Source organism: Cygnus olor, chromosome 5 (genome assembly GCF_009769625.2).
Source record: "Cygnus olor isolate bCygOlo1 chromosome 5, bCygOlo1.pri.v2, whole genome shotgun sequence".
Lineage (NCBI taxonomy): Eukaryota > Metazoa > Chordata > Aves > Anseriformes > Anatidae > Cygnus > Cygnus olor.
This window is the reverse complement of record NC_049173.1, coordinates 16,189,339-16,203,096: the sequence shown is the minus strand read 5'-3', so window position 1 is coordinate 16,203,096 and position 13,758 is coordinate 16,189,339. Positions and strand designations below refer to the sequence as shown.

Below are 13,758 nucleotides of genomic sequence, written 5' to 3'. Positions count from 1 at the left end.
GCAATTAAGTAATTGTTTTTGTGCTTTAAAACTGGTTGAGGATATAATAGCTATGAAAGGACCATAAGGAAATGGCTTAGATATAATCTTTATTAAGTGGAAGACCATCTCTGAGGGGTATTTTTGATAGAAAAGAAATATCTATTATTAATAAGAATGTTGACACATTGATAACTTAAGACTAATACATTAGGTCTTTTAAAACACGGGATTGTTTTGAGGGGCAAAGATTGTACCTGCATGAATCAAGCATGCCCAAATCAGAGCCTCTTTCAGAAAAGGAGAAAGATGTTATTTAAAACTAATTGTACTGGACATCTGTTAAAATGATGTAGACCTTGGCAATGCACGTGTCCAGATGAAACCAGTGAAATGCACTTGATAATGATTGTATATTACCAAAATCACATAATACACCACATCTCTCTCATTATAAATCTCTTGCTCCCTCTCCAAATAATATTAAAACCCAGTAATCTAATTACTCTCTTGGTATCATAATGTTGGTTCCCAGTGTTGGGCCAGTGGAGGAAGAGCACACCAGGCAACACCAGGCTTTTCAGCATAGCAAGATATTTACTGTCTCCTATTCTTTAGGAATATTTTCAGTGATTCTCAAAACATACCCACAGTTTTTAGGTTAGGAGCTCTTCTGCTGTGTTCCAGTCCAGTCAGATTTGCACCAAATACTCCTGTTGCTCACCAAAGAGCACCAGTGCCTTGGTCATTTTTTAAGATGCTCATGCTTTGGTTCATGTGACCATTTCACTTGGACTACGGCATACAAATAGTCAAATGGCAGTGGATTCTGGGTTGATATTTTTATTGTTACTAGGACTTGAGGGTCTTCACCTGAATATCACCAGGGCTGTGCCCTACCTTTGTCTGCAGAATGGTGTCCAAGCAGTCACTCCTCAGTTGTGTAAGTCTCCTCTTCCCAGTGACGTGCTGCTTCCTCAGCTACAGGCTGGAGGTACGGATGCTGAACCATCAGCTTTGATGCCTGAAGCAGGGACAAATGTCTGCTGGAGGCGTTTTCTTTCTGAGTGGTCACAGGGAGATTTTAATGTGGAAGCTTTCTTTCACAGAACACAGCTGTTATTGAAGTCTGGTGGATGGCATAGTACGTGGAATAATGGTTCTTGCTGTAGTTTATTAAACTGTCACCTGCTCAATTTACATTCATGTTGGTTTGGGGTTTGTTCAGTTCTAGACATCCTATAAATGGAGATATGAAATCATTCACTAGGGACCAATGAAATCTACTGAGCTCCAGGAATTGGGCAGACAAATATTTGTACCATGAGGAAATCCCATTTTAGGAATTAAAGGCAACCAAGGTGCCTCCATACCTGAACTAAATTTCCCCCATGCAGGCCCACATACAGCTGACCTCGTTCAGGCACCTGAAGGTACCAGGGGAGTTACTTTAGGCTCCCTGTTGGTTGAAGAAGCAAAAAACCCACTGTGAGATACAGCTCAGGTTGGTGATGGCTTCAAGAAGCCCTCACAGATTGTGTTCTACTCCCATCTGTTAAAGGCATAACATCATGTGGGGTGAATCCTGGCCAAAGGATCCACATTTACCTCCTATAGGTCACGGTGAATCTTTTCAAGCTTGGGTCAATGATTTGCTTTTGTTCTTACGTGGAAACTGGAAGGTTAAGCCCAAGTGGTGAGTTAGAATTATTGCTGCACATTATTTCTTGCATCAGAAAACCTAATGCGAAAGGCAAAAATAAAAATTCTTAAACAAGAGGGGTTTAGGGAAACTTGCAGCACCTCTGGCATAATAAAGAGAGAGGCTTTCTTGAGCTTTGGGGGTGCTGCAGGAATGTGCTAGTGCAATTCCTTAGCTCGCAAAGCACTGACTTTTGGACCCAGTTTTCCTGCCACTCACTGATGATGGCAGTAAATTCCTCCTCTCCCAGCACTGCTCAGCCAAGGGCTCTGGGGTAAGCATGGGGTAGGCAGGGACACACAGTGCTGGGCTGTGCAGCCAGTGCCAGGGCACGGCAGAGAAGGGACGAAGGTAAGAAATGGGCAGCGGCCAAAAATCTCATAGCATGGCTCTGGGACTGAAACTTAAGAGTTGGATGAGATGGACCCAGAACCCAGCCAGACACCGGTGTGAGCAGCAGCCAGAAGCTACACTGAAACCAGAGCAGAAAGCTCTTTTAAGCAGGCTTAACTCAGGCAGCAGGAGAAGTGCCTCAACAGGCACTGCAGTCATTCCTCCTGGCAGTGTTTCTCTTTACCATGTCTCAATCCTCAGCTACATAACCCACAGGACACAGGAAACTTTTTACAAGTACATTTTTATTTAAAATAAAAATTAATTATGGTGCCTTTTTAAAATAGGGTACTGCACAATCTGTATATGCAACACAGTTTTTGGTACGGAACATACTTATTGAGCAATATCCTTAAATACTAAATATACATTAATGGCTTGTTTGAGAAACATGACAACATTAATTCTGATATTTTTCTCTTTAATCATTTAACCACTGATACAGATTTCCTATAAACAATATTCGTTTTCATCTGTACATGTGGTACACAGTCAAGAAGGCAGATCTTAGAATATTTACATTCATGCATTGATTTAACACACTATTTTGTAGTTTAAAATAATATATTTTTGTTTGTACAGATGCAGGGAGTATTGTAAATACATATCTACCACAGGCCTGATTCTCCATTGCTTGGCAGCATCTATGGTCATTACCTGGTTGGAGCAGCAGGGCCACGCTCGCTTCACATGCTGTGCATGACCATACAGCATGCAAGACTGGACAATTAGGTCTCTGCCTAGATATATATCAACATATTTATATCTTAGACTTGGTAGAACTCTCCTGTTTCCTTCCATGTTTGTTTTTGCAGCACCTACGCGAGGTGGAGATACTTTCCTGGTCACACCTCTGTGGTGGGCCTGCGCCAGGAAGGGCCACAGGGCCAAGGCTTCCTGCAACACACGGACACCTCAACTCAGCCTTCCTCACGTTGTGGAGGACTGAGGAAACAACGCTTTGCAGCTCAGGCCCTTAAAGTGCAGTCTCTGCTTGTGTCTGCTAGTGGTGATGCTCGTAGAAAAGAAGAAATTTTGAGTTAATACTCTCCCTCAGACTGAACAAAGCGGTCTTCTGTTTTACGAGGCTGCCTGGTGGTGATCAGAGGTGTCAGAGCACAGCAATTTACTTCCGTCTAGAAACAGGCCACCTTTGCATCTGACAGGGATATGGCTATTTTGTGAATGGAGCTTTACAGGACCTTTCTGTGCCTGATATTTTGGTGGCTAAAAATAAACTTGCAATGCTTGTAGAGCTGTATTTTGAGTTGCCAGTTCCCCAGATCCAGGGTCACTGCTCAGTGAGGCCCTTATCCATCAAGACCTTTCCTTTCCATTTGTATTTAATTATAGTACAATAAGGAAGCACAGAAGGCTGTTTTAGAAAAGCATCCCGAGTAGTCTGTGGAGTGTTAAACAAACCCTTAAGCCATATGAGAAAACTTCAAAAATCATTCCCCAGAGACACTGCCTTTCTGGCCTCAGTTTTCTGAAGACTTAATCTGCTTCCAGCATACTTCTCCGAGTGACTTTCTGAAGATCACCTTAAATTTTTGGTGCACTGTATTCAACTGTATTTGGATGCCCAGGATTCTACATTCTGCAGCAAAACTGCCCCATAAAGAATTTCTTGTCTCTCCCAGCCATGCAGCTATGTAAGTGCTGAGAACAAGGACTCTGGAGAAGCAGAGAGGAGCAGCTCCCAGCCTGTCTGCTGCTGCTGCTCTTCTGTGGCCAGTGGATTAATGAAACACACTGGGGATTGTTTGCTTATGAAATACCTTGGGAAGTGTGAGTATTATGGTGATGATGTGCCCAAATACATTTATTTAATATCAGCGTGTTGGATATGATGACAGTGTAACCCCGCCTATGCAAGTAAGATACATATACATCTCTCAAAATACTGCCACAGAGCTGTTAAGTATTTTTATCCTGACTACACAGATGGGTAAACTGAGGCACAGAGAGGCAAAATTACTTGCTAGTAAACAGCAGATCAGTGGCAGAGTTGGAAATAGATGCCGGTCCCCACGTGTGGCTCCTTGAAACGTGCTACCTCCCTGCTCTGCACGAAGCCTGAACATTTGTGTTCCACTGAAGAGACCTCCAGGGCTTTAGGGGAGGTTTGCTTGTGGGTTATGTCATACACCACAGTTTTCTCTCAGTGAGGACATTTTACCATCGACATCACTGAAAATAAGACAGCATCCAGTGACCATCTCTTTAGACTTTTTCTTGCAAAAACAGACACATTTTGATGAACGTGATGAGCTACAAATCCCTTTTGTGATTTTGGCCTTTCAGAACATACCTTTAAAGCTTTATTAGGAAATAAGTAAAATCAACAACCTTTAGGAGAAAGTGCTAATCCTGAGTCCGTATCATGCTAAACTCATCTGCATTCATACTTATACTCTCAGCTAAACATGCAACCAGTCTCAAACTATGACACATTTAGGCAGAAACAACTGGAGTAAAAAAAGAAAGGCAAACATAGGTAACTACACCAAAATAAATATTATAGCTTTAAAAATATTCTAGAAATATACTTGCAATATTTTTATTATAGTATTTAGGGGCTAAGTGCTTTAGGCAATCAACATTTGGGATACTAGACTCAAAATGTAAATTCTGTCATTTTAATCCCACTTTGGATCTAAGAGCATATCACTGTATCTTGTGCAAGCACACAATATAAATATGGCAGGAAATGATCGTAGTCTTGGGCAAAAGGTTACTTATTCCCTTTCACTTTTATAACTTACTTCTCAAGAAAGTCTAGCCTTTAAAAATAATTTTATGTAGCTAAACTTCTACATAATGATGACAGGCTAAAAAGCTAAATGAATAACTCCATAAAATTCTCAACAGCGGTATATAGCAGCATTTCATTTTATCATTGAAAAGATACTTATATTTACATATATCCTATTGTTCAATAGGTAATAGAAAACTAGAGATGGGCCTGAGCTGAAAATGCTGATTCAAGCATCCCGGAGTTTTTTCAGAGAAGGTCTGCAGAACATCGTCTTCCTCTACCATCAGGCCAAGCTCTACATCCCAGAGATAGACCAAATGCAGACAGGACCACGTTCAAAATCAAGATCTGCTTTCTGCAGTTCAGGCACATCCTTACACAAACTGAAAGCATCGGTGTGTTGCATTTCCGATGGACGCGACGGTTGGGGAACAGCCACATCCCGGACCAGGGCCAGGTTGGCCCCTGGGAGTTACTCACAGACACAGAGACCCAGTGGCATTGGTGCTTGATGTCCAGACAAGAAGCCAGGGTGGACGTTTCTCTTTCACTGCGTCGCTACTTTCAGCACAGAGGTAAATGGAGACATACATGTGGAGGTGTGACACAAATGAAAGTTTTCAGGGGGTGGGTAAAGACCAGCGGCTCGGCCACTCCTATCGTCTTTATCCTAGGGGTTGCTTACTGAGTCTAACCTGAGATCCTAAATGAAATGGATTTGGGTGGATTCAGCTTTGCTTAAAGTAGTCTGCAATCCATGTCATGGAAAGTACATCACTAAGCTATTACGCTGAATTTGGCACAACTGGCAGTCTCTGCCCAGGAGAGGCAGAGACTGAGTTAACATGGGCACAACCAGCTTACAAGGCCCTCAAAAATGGTCCTCCAGGCCAGCTCTACAACGTCCTTGGTGGGTCATTTCACCAGACTTGGCACTTTCAGGAAACAACACTCATCAGTGAAGGAAAAGGACTTCAAAGGGCTGCTCATCCTCTCTACAAAGTCCCGCCCAAATGCTCACTCCAGGATGTAAACAAGATGTTTCATGTAGGGGTTTCCCTGGCAAATCAGTGCGATGCAACCATGAGGAAATGTGGGAAACATGGGAAAACTTTCACAAAGGAAGAACTTTTAAAAGATAAAAAGTATGTGATGTGGAAAAGGAGGCTTACTATAAAGTAATAATGTTCAAAGCACCTCTTAATAATATCTCTCTTTCATTAGCAATGCTAATTGCTAAAATAATATATTTTGATTTCTTTTGCCTGAAAAATCTTCAGCCATGGAAATTGCATAGTCACCAGACCACAGATGAATTTCCTGGTCACAAGTTCAGTCACAAGTTCATCCAACTTTTGGTTTCTTGATGGCTTAACAGATTTTTTTTTCTCCTTTTTAATAATGAAATAATAAAAATGATAAGAATGAGTGAAGTATAATTATACAAAGCTGCTAGGTTCTAGGTGAAAACACTGCATGGGCTGGAGAAGCATATAGGTGATAGCTTCCACCCTTGACCCTCAGACACATTTATAATAAGCTGCTGCCACTCCGGCAGATCACCTTTTCCTTGAAAGACCCTATTTAAGGAGCTTTTTGTGGGCACCCAATTCAAAATAAAAAGTGGGTGAAGAGGAAGCAGGAGGCATCGTGACGTTGCTTTCACGAGATGCAGCATGCAATGCCTATGCCTTTGTGATGCTTTTTCTCTGGGCAGCCTGGACAGGCGAGTTTATCCTCCCTTGGAGAAGCAGCAAGCCTGAAGAGCTGCCTGCTTTTCTCTTCTGAGTCACTGATGCGTGCGCTATTTCTGAAATGAAGTCTGTGGCCACAGAGCCCCCTTTGGTGCCTTATTTCACCCACCTTGCATACTCCATGCATGTGCTTTAAAAGTTTACCACCTCCTGCACCTCAGTGGGGTTTCAGGGATTATACGACCGCACTGTTGTCAACTGTTTTGTTGTTTTGGGAGGAGGTCATTGCATATTCAGCCCGACTGGTTCCATTCTCTTCTTTTCTCATGGGTTTCCTTTGGTAATCCCAGGTTCGGTGATGAATAGGTAGGGTAGGGGGAGAAGAAAGGACACAGATAAACATCTTCTTTGTCAATACAGAAAATCAAGGACATTTAAGGTGTATTATAACAGCGAATATTTCCTCTGTTTTCCCTTTCTGAGCACAGGTCAAATCAGCAGTTAAATTTTGTCAAGCCTGATGATTCAGCTGTAAGGTGCGGGGTCTGGTCCTAAGCCACATTCTGGACTGTTGTTCTCCTCATGTCAGCTTACGTATAGATACTGGTGTGTGTGTTGCATGAAATGAAAGCTGCTGGAAGGAGAGCCCTCCTGCATGGGGCCATGTATGTTCCCAGCTCTCCACCACCACCTTCATCCCTGGAACTCAGGCACTGGTTGAGGATCTACCTTGGGCCAGTCCTGGGCCTTTCGCCTCAAAGTGCCACATCATTCAAACTGCAATGATGGCCAGTCATGTCCACTGAGGACCCAGCTCACTCAGCAGTCATTATAAAACCACTGTGTTCAGTCACTAGGAGAGGACTTGTCTGAGCAGGTGTCAATATGTACATCTGTGGTAACCAGGCTAGACTCTCTTCACAGTCAGTGGACAGAAAGAGGTACTTTTAAAACATGATTCAGATCACCTTAAGTGGATACCCAAAATATGTCAGAGGCATTCCTGTTTCTCCGTATGGCCTGTGAAGGAGGCCTAGTTTACTAGTTCAACCGGAGAAGTCCGTCTAAGTGTTGAAGCTACTGACTGAAAACACAGTTCCTGCTGTGATCTGCCAGTCCCCCAACACCAACCATCTCCCTTTGTATTTAGTGGTCATTGGCACCATTTGGTAACACTGTCTAGATCCAACAATGCTAATCATGAGGCAATTCAGCAAATGCTCAGCAAGTGCAGAAAACCAACAAAAATCTGCAAATCACTGAGCAAAAGCATCTTCTCTGGGATTTTAAAGTGACTCTGAAAGGGAAGTCCTGAGCATAAGTCCTATAACAGACCATATTACATCATGGATTATTTCCTCCACAATTTCTCTCCTCAAAAGTGGCATGGCCTTTATTTAAAGACAAAGTTTTACACACAGTAAGAGGCAAAAGCTCTGTGCTTTCCACGTAGATACCGCATACATTAGTGCCTTGAGTTCAAGATGCTTGTAAGGGCAAAAAGAACACTACATAAACATGTATAATGTAATATTTTCTGCTATTGTTCTTGGCATTATTTAACAACGCAAACATCAATTAATAAAAATAGCTAAGCACATTTAATTTCAGCAGATAAAGGCATTAGTGAAAGGTTTATGGAGAATGACTACAGGAAGATAAATTTGTTTCTCTTGTAATGTTGAAGAAAATAACTCTGACTATGGTATCTTACTCCCTGGTAAGGGTTAAGGCTTGTTAATATTAGCTGTGGTTTCAGCTGTTAGAGAATGAAAATGGAAGGGAAGGTGAGCCTAAGAACTCGATTGAACCCCTTTTCAGCTGTTAACATGCTGTGTCTGCCTGTATCTGACACGAGATCCTGAGGCTCTGTCTTTCATACCATTGTAAAGCACCCATCCACTCCACCACATCCCTCAGGAGAAATGCAGAGGCAACATTCCACTCATTTTCTCCTGTTTACCCCTTCTTTCTCTATTTTGCTGTCCTATGTATTTCTGCCCTCAACCCCCCCCCCCCACCCCTTTTCATTCCCTGTCTGGCATCTTTCTTTCTTCAAGAATTATCTTCCTCTCATGTTTATCTACATTTTTCTTTTTTTTTTTTTCTAGAAGTGATTTCAAGAATGGCCAAGAGAAAAGAAAGTTTCAGTCCTCCTGAAACTCTGCTCTATTTCCCTTCTGCCCCTTTTTTGACTTCTGCTTCTGGTCTCCAGGAGCTCTTTTACCTCCCCTGCCCGGAGCCTTGTTTGTTTGGAGTCTCCTCTCCGACAGTGACACCTCTCTGGAGAAGCTGCCTGTGATATTGTATGACCTATAGTAGAATGCACCAGAACTTATTTTTTTCAGAGCCTGAAAATAGCAGAATGGAGATTTTACTGGGGTTCTGCTGTCTCTCTGCAGCCCCAACATCCTCATCTGCCTTATCAACTGCTCAGGGTAAGTGTGAGTGAAACACAGCAACTGTCTTGGGTCTCAATGAAATGGCAATTTGAGGTGTTTATTTATATAGAATCATAGAATCTTTCTGGTGTTTTGCAATTTTTAAGCCACACTTTGGCATTAAGGCACTAGCTCTTCCAATGTTGCCAGCTCTGTGTGTCACTACCTCTTTTTCCCCTCAAATTTTGTTGGCTGTTGAGATCACAGTATACCCTTTTCCTCTTATACACCAAGGAGAACCCTATTACCCTATTCTGAGCCTGATAAGTAGGTTATGCATGATCTTCCTATATGTAGTATCCCAAGCCCCTTTCAGATGAAATGCTGTAGCCTTGTATTTATGCATTTTCATTTCAGGGTTGCTCTTCACTGGCAGGGAGGGATGGGTCAAATTAGTGAGGGAACAAGCAGGGAACCATTCGTATCTGACATACTCACTTGGTGGCAGGCGAAACAGGCTGTTTGCTAAGCGGTTTGCACTGCTTTACGGTATGATTTGCTACACATCATGCTTTGATGTTTAGCAAGCAAATTGGTGCACTCTTCATGCATAACATCTGTGAATGAAAAGTAAATGCAACTCTGCACTGCTTAGTACACGCCTGAAATGATGCATCTGAGTCCATAATGAGCTCTCCACCATGTATGCATTAATTTGCATGAGTCCTAAAATCAAGAAAGCATCAAACAGCCATTTAATAGTGCATTTCCCAAGTTAAACTTCCATTTCTGATGAGGTTCTGATCACATTTAATGATAAATCTTGTTTGTCCAGGAAATTCATATTGGCTCGTACCAGCTCTCTGCAGAGTCATGTGTAAAGGTCAATGTACAATGCACAGTCAAACAGAATTTGTAGGTTTTTGTCTTCAGGAAAGCTCTTAGAGAAAGTCTGTGTTTTAACCTGGCAGGCAGCTAAGCACCACAGAGACATTTACTCACTCCTCCTCAGTGGGATGGGGGAGAGAAATCGGAAGAAGGTAAAATTGTGGGTTGAGATAAAGACAGTTTAGTAGAACAGAAAAGGAAGGGAAAATAATAATAATAATATAATAATAATAATAATGAAAATACAAAACAAAATATGAACAATGCAATTGCTTACCAACTGCTGATTGATGCCCAGCCTGTCCCCAAGCAGTGGCTGACCCCTTCTGGCTACCCCCTACCCCCCAGTTTTATTGTTCAGCATGACACCATATGGCATGGGATATCCCTGTGGTCAGTCTGGGTCAGCTGTCCTGGATGAGTCCCCTTCCTGCACCCCCAGCCAGCAGGCTGGGCAGCATGAGAAGCAGAAAAGTCCTTGGCTCTCTGTAAGCACTGCTCTGCAAGTACTGAAAGATTGGTGTTAGCACATGGGGGAAAGGAAGGTGATCAGGAGTAGTCGGCATGGATTCACCAAGGGGAAATCATGCTTAACCAATCTGATAGGCAGGCTGGGTAGATGAGGGAAGATCAGTGGATATTGTCTACCTTGACTTCAGCAAGGCTTTTGACACTGTCTTCCACAACATCCTCACAAGCAAGCTCAGGAAGTGTGGGATGGATGAGTGGACGGTGAGGTGGACTGAGAACTGGCTGGACAGCAGAGCTCAGAGGGTTGTGATCAGCAGTGCAGAATCTAGTTGGAGGCCTGCAGCTAGTGGTGTCCCCCCCAGGAGTCCTGGTGGACAAGAAGTTAACCATGAGCCAGCCACATGCCCTTGTAGACAAGAAGGCCAACAGTATCCTGGGGCCGTATTAGGAAGAGTGTTGCCAGCAGGCCAAGGGAGGTGATCCTGCCCCTCTACTCAGCCCTGGTGAGGCCTCACCTGGAGTATTGGGGCAGTTCTGGGCTCCCCAGTACAAGAGGGACATGGAGCTACTGGAGCGAGTCCAGAGGAGGGCTACTAAGATGATCAGGGGACTTGAGTATTTGTCATATGAGGAGAGGCTGAGAGAGCTGGGCCTGTTTAGCTTGGAGAAGGCTAAGAGGGAATCTTATCAATGTGTATAAATATCTGAAGGGAGGGTGTCAAGAGCATGGGACCAGACTCTTTCCAGTGGTGCCCAGCAACAGGACAAAAGGCATCGGGAACAAATGGAAACACGGGAAGTTCCGGCTGAATATGAGGAAAAACTTCTTTACTGTGAGGGTGACAGAGCACTGGAACAGGTTGCCCAGGGAGGCTGTGGAGCCTCCCGCTCTGGAGATATTCAAAACCTGACTGGATTCAATCCTGTGCAATGTGCTCTAGGTGACCCTGCTTGGCAGGGGAGTTGGACTAGATGATCTCCAGAGGTTCCTTCCAACCTCAACCATTCTGTGATTCTGTGCTACCAGCATTATTCCCATCCTAAATCCAAAACACAGCATCATACCAGCCACTATGAAGAAAATTAACTTTATTCCAGCTGAAACCAGGACAAGGAAACACAGTTTGGGGCACATGATCCTTACTGGTCACAACACTCAGCTGGTATACTTGACCAAACCCTCCCTGCCAGCTTTTGCTGCTGGTGTAAATTCAGCACAGATGTAGGTCTATGTCTGTAATGCAGTTCTGCTGGTAGAGTACTACGGGAGGGTTTGTTCTCGTTTGTCTCATTTGCACACATTTAAAAAAATATGACTTTTTAGAGAAAATCAATCAAAGACTGAGCAAACTGTTCATTTAATCAGGACTTTATTATGCCATTTTGCTCATAGCCATATTGAAGCATTGAGGAGAATCAGATCACCTAGCAATCGGAATAGAAGCTTTGTCCAGAAGAGTAAACTGCAATGGAGTTTAAAAGACACATCCAAGCCCACATGCTCTTACTTCTCAAGGTATTTTGTGCTTTGAAGATATGAGATTTTAGAATAAAAAAGTGGCTTCATAAGACGACTGAACCCTGCAAACCTAATAGTTTTCTACTGCCTGCCTCCATTGCAATGTCTCTGTTGAGTGCTGGTGCCCCATGGCCAGCATTCAGGAAAGATGGACCCCGGGGAAACCCAGCCCAGCTAAGAGGGGTTGACCTTGGGCTGGCAGCAGAACACTGTAGGAATCTTAAGTTCATCTCCTGCTGGGGCTCTGATGCTCTACTTAGCACTGCCAGAATGCCTGCCACCGCTTGGGATTTGCTGAGGGAAATGTCTACTCTGCTTCTTACAAAATGGGAATAGAATATAATTTTCCTTTTAAAAAGCAGTCAGAGGAAAAGCCACTTTATCCTCCCTGCTGTGTGTTTGAGGAGATGCCCAGTGCTCAGAAGACCACAGTATAAGTCCAAGTCTTTCCTGAATAGTGGTACAAAATTGTAAATTGCACTTAAGAGGTTCTATAGGACAAGATAAACAGCTGGAGACCTGTTCTACCACAAGTGACACCATGACTCATGAGCCCCTCCTGTGTTGTTGGTGACTGGTTGTGTGTGTGCCTGTCGCTCCCCAGGGCAAAGCGACAGAAGGGAAGAGGCATACCAGGGAGTCGAGACGTATCACTTGTACGTGCAATGACTTCAAAGCTGCTCTCTATAAGGATAAATATTTCATTAGCTATCAACACATAAAAATTAACGATTTTCAGTGAAACTGGCTCTCATACAACACATCCATTTGCTTTTATAGGATCGGTCTATCCTCATGGGTCTTCAGTGTACAACAGATACATCCAAGCTGTCTAGGTACCACTAGTGATCCAACAGTAGCAGCATCGTCTTGAGTTGAAATGGGGTAGATACCTGGTAACTATATTTTCACTCAGCTTCATTCCTCCCAGGCTTGAATGTTAGCAATACCTGTGGCAGCTATGCTTAGAGCTCTTGGCAAGACTTCAATGCTGGAAGCCCAGACAAGATAATATGTGGACTACTGTCACACTTCAAAAAATCCTTATTTAGCAGATGCAGGTAGGAATGGAAGAATAAATTTTGTACACAGTTAGTAGACCGTCTCTCTCAGTAACCTGAATGCTTATAAGAATGCAAAGTAAGTGAATGAAGGGTGTTTACATCTCAGCACCGTGGGTGTTCATCAAACAGCAGCTTGATTCATGCTGGGCATCAGCTACCAGAGATGAATCTGTTCCCATAATAGCAACTGGTGGGAGAAGCAAACTTGCTTTCTAAGACTGTTTTGTGAACAGGACCCCTGCTAGAGAGACTCAATGCACTGAAGAAAGTTGCTTTCTGGGACACAGCTGTCAAATCTAGAAAGCTTGTGTGCAGCCACCCACCATGTGCCTTGCCTTGTGACTAACCCGGGCTGGGCAGCCTGGCGCTGTGGCCCGGCCATACAGCACTTGTGTTTCCCAAAAAGGGAAGGCCACTTCTCTGGAGATTGTTTTCAGACTCGTGGAAAGGGAGTCACATTCTGACTTCCATTTGTCTGTCTCAAAGGGATCAGAAAAGTTCAATCTGGATATTTTTTATTTGACAATATAAAGATAGAAATCAAAGAAGAGGCCCTAATGAAGAACATTCTTTGTCAGTTTTTCTCTATTAAATTAGTTAACAGCCATATGTGGACCATCAGTCTGTCCAGAAAACAAGCAGCATACTACTCATTACTCGTAGGAAGAGGTTACTAGTTCAGCTACTTCCCACGTACAGAGCAAATGTTTTACAGTTATATTAAAAAGCACCTCCATCTGGACATGTTACTCAATTAGTCTCCTACGTGCAGAAGGGGAGAAGATCTGTACAAGTGCATGCGCTAGAACCAGTATGCAAACCAGAAAAGTCTCTTTCACAGCACTGCCAGTCATGTTGCATCAATAGGCTTTGATCTAGCCCCAAGATACCATCTCCTAAGCAGAG

General features: G+C 43.3%; 1 protein-coding gene across 2 annotated transcripts in view; it reads right to left on the bottom strand.

The window, feature by feature from the left end:
* Positions 1-3,863: 3,863 nt before the first annotated feature.
* Positions 3,864-13,758, bottom strand: part of PRIMA1 (proline rich membrane anchor 1) — a 51,653-nt gene continuing 41,758 nt past the window's right edge. Inside the window, exons 4-5 of one of the 2 annotated variants that reach the window (XM_040558905.1) lie at positions 9,409-9,636; positions 6,742-6,864 (exon numbers count right to left, since the gene is read on the bottom strand). In XM_040558905.1, the coding sequence (XP_040414839.1) occupies positions 9,621-9,636 (16 nt within the window). In that variant the 3' untranslated portion in view covers positions 6,742-6,864; positions 9,409-9,620. Of the gene's footprint in view, positions 6,865-9,408; positions 9,637-13,758 lie in introns of both variants that reach the window. The other variant, XM_040558904.1, reaches the window with a different exon arrangement.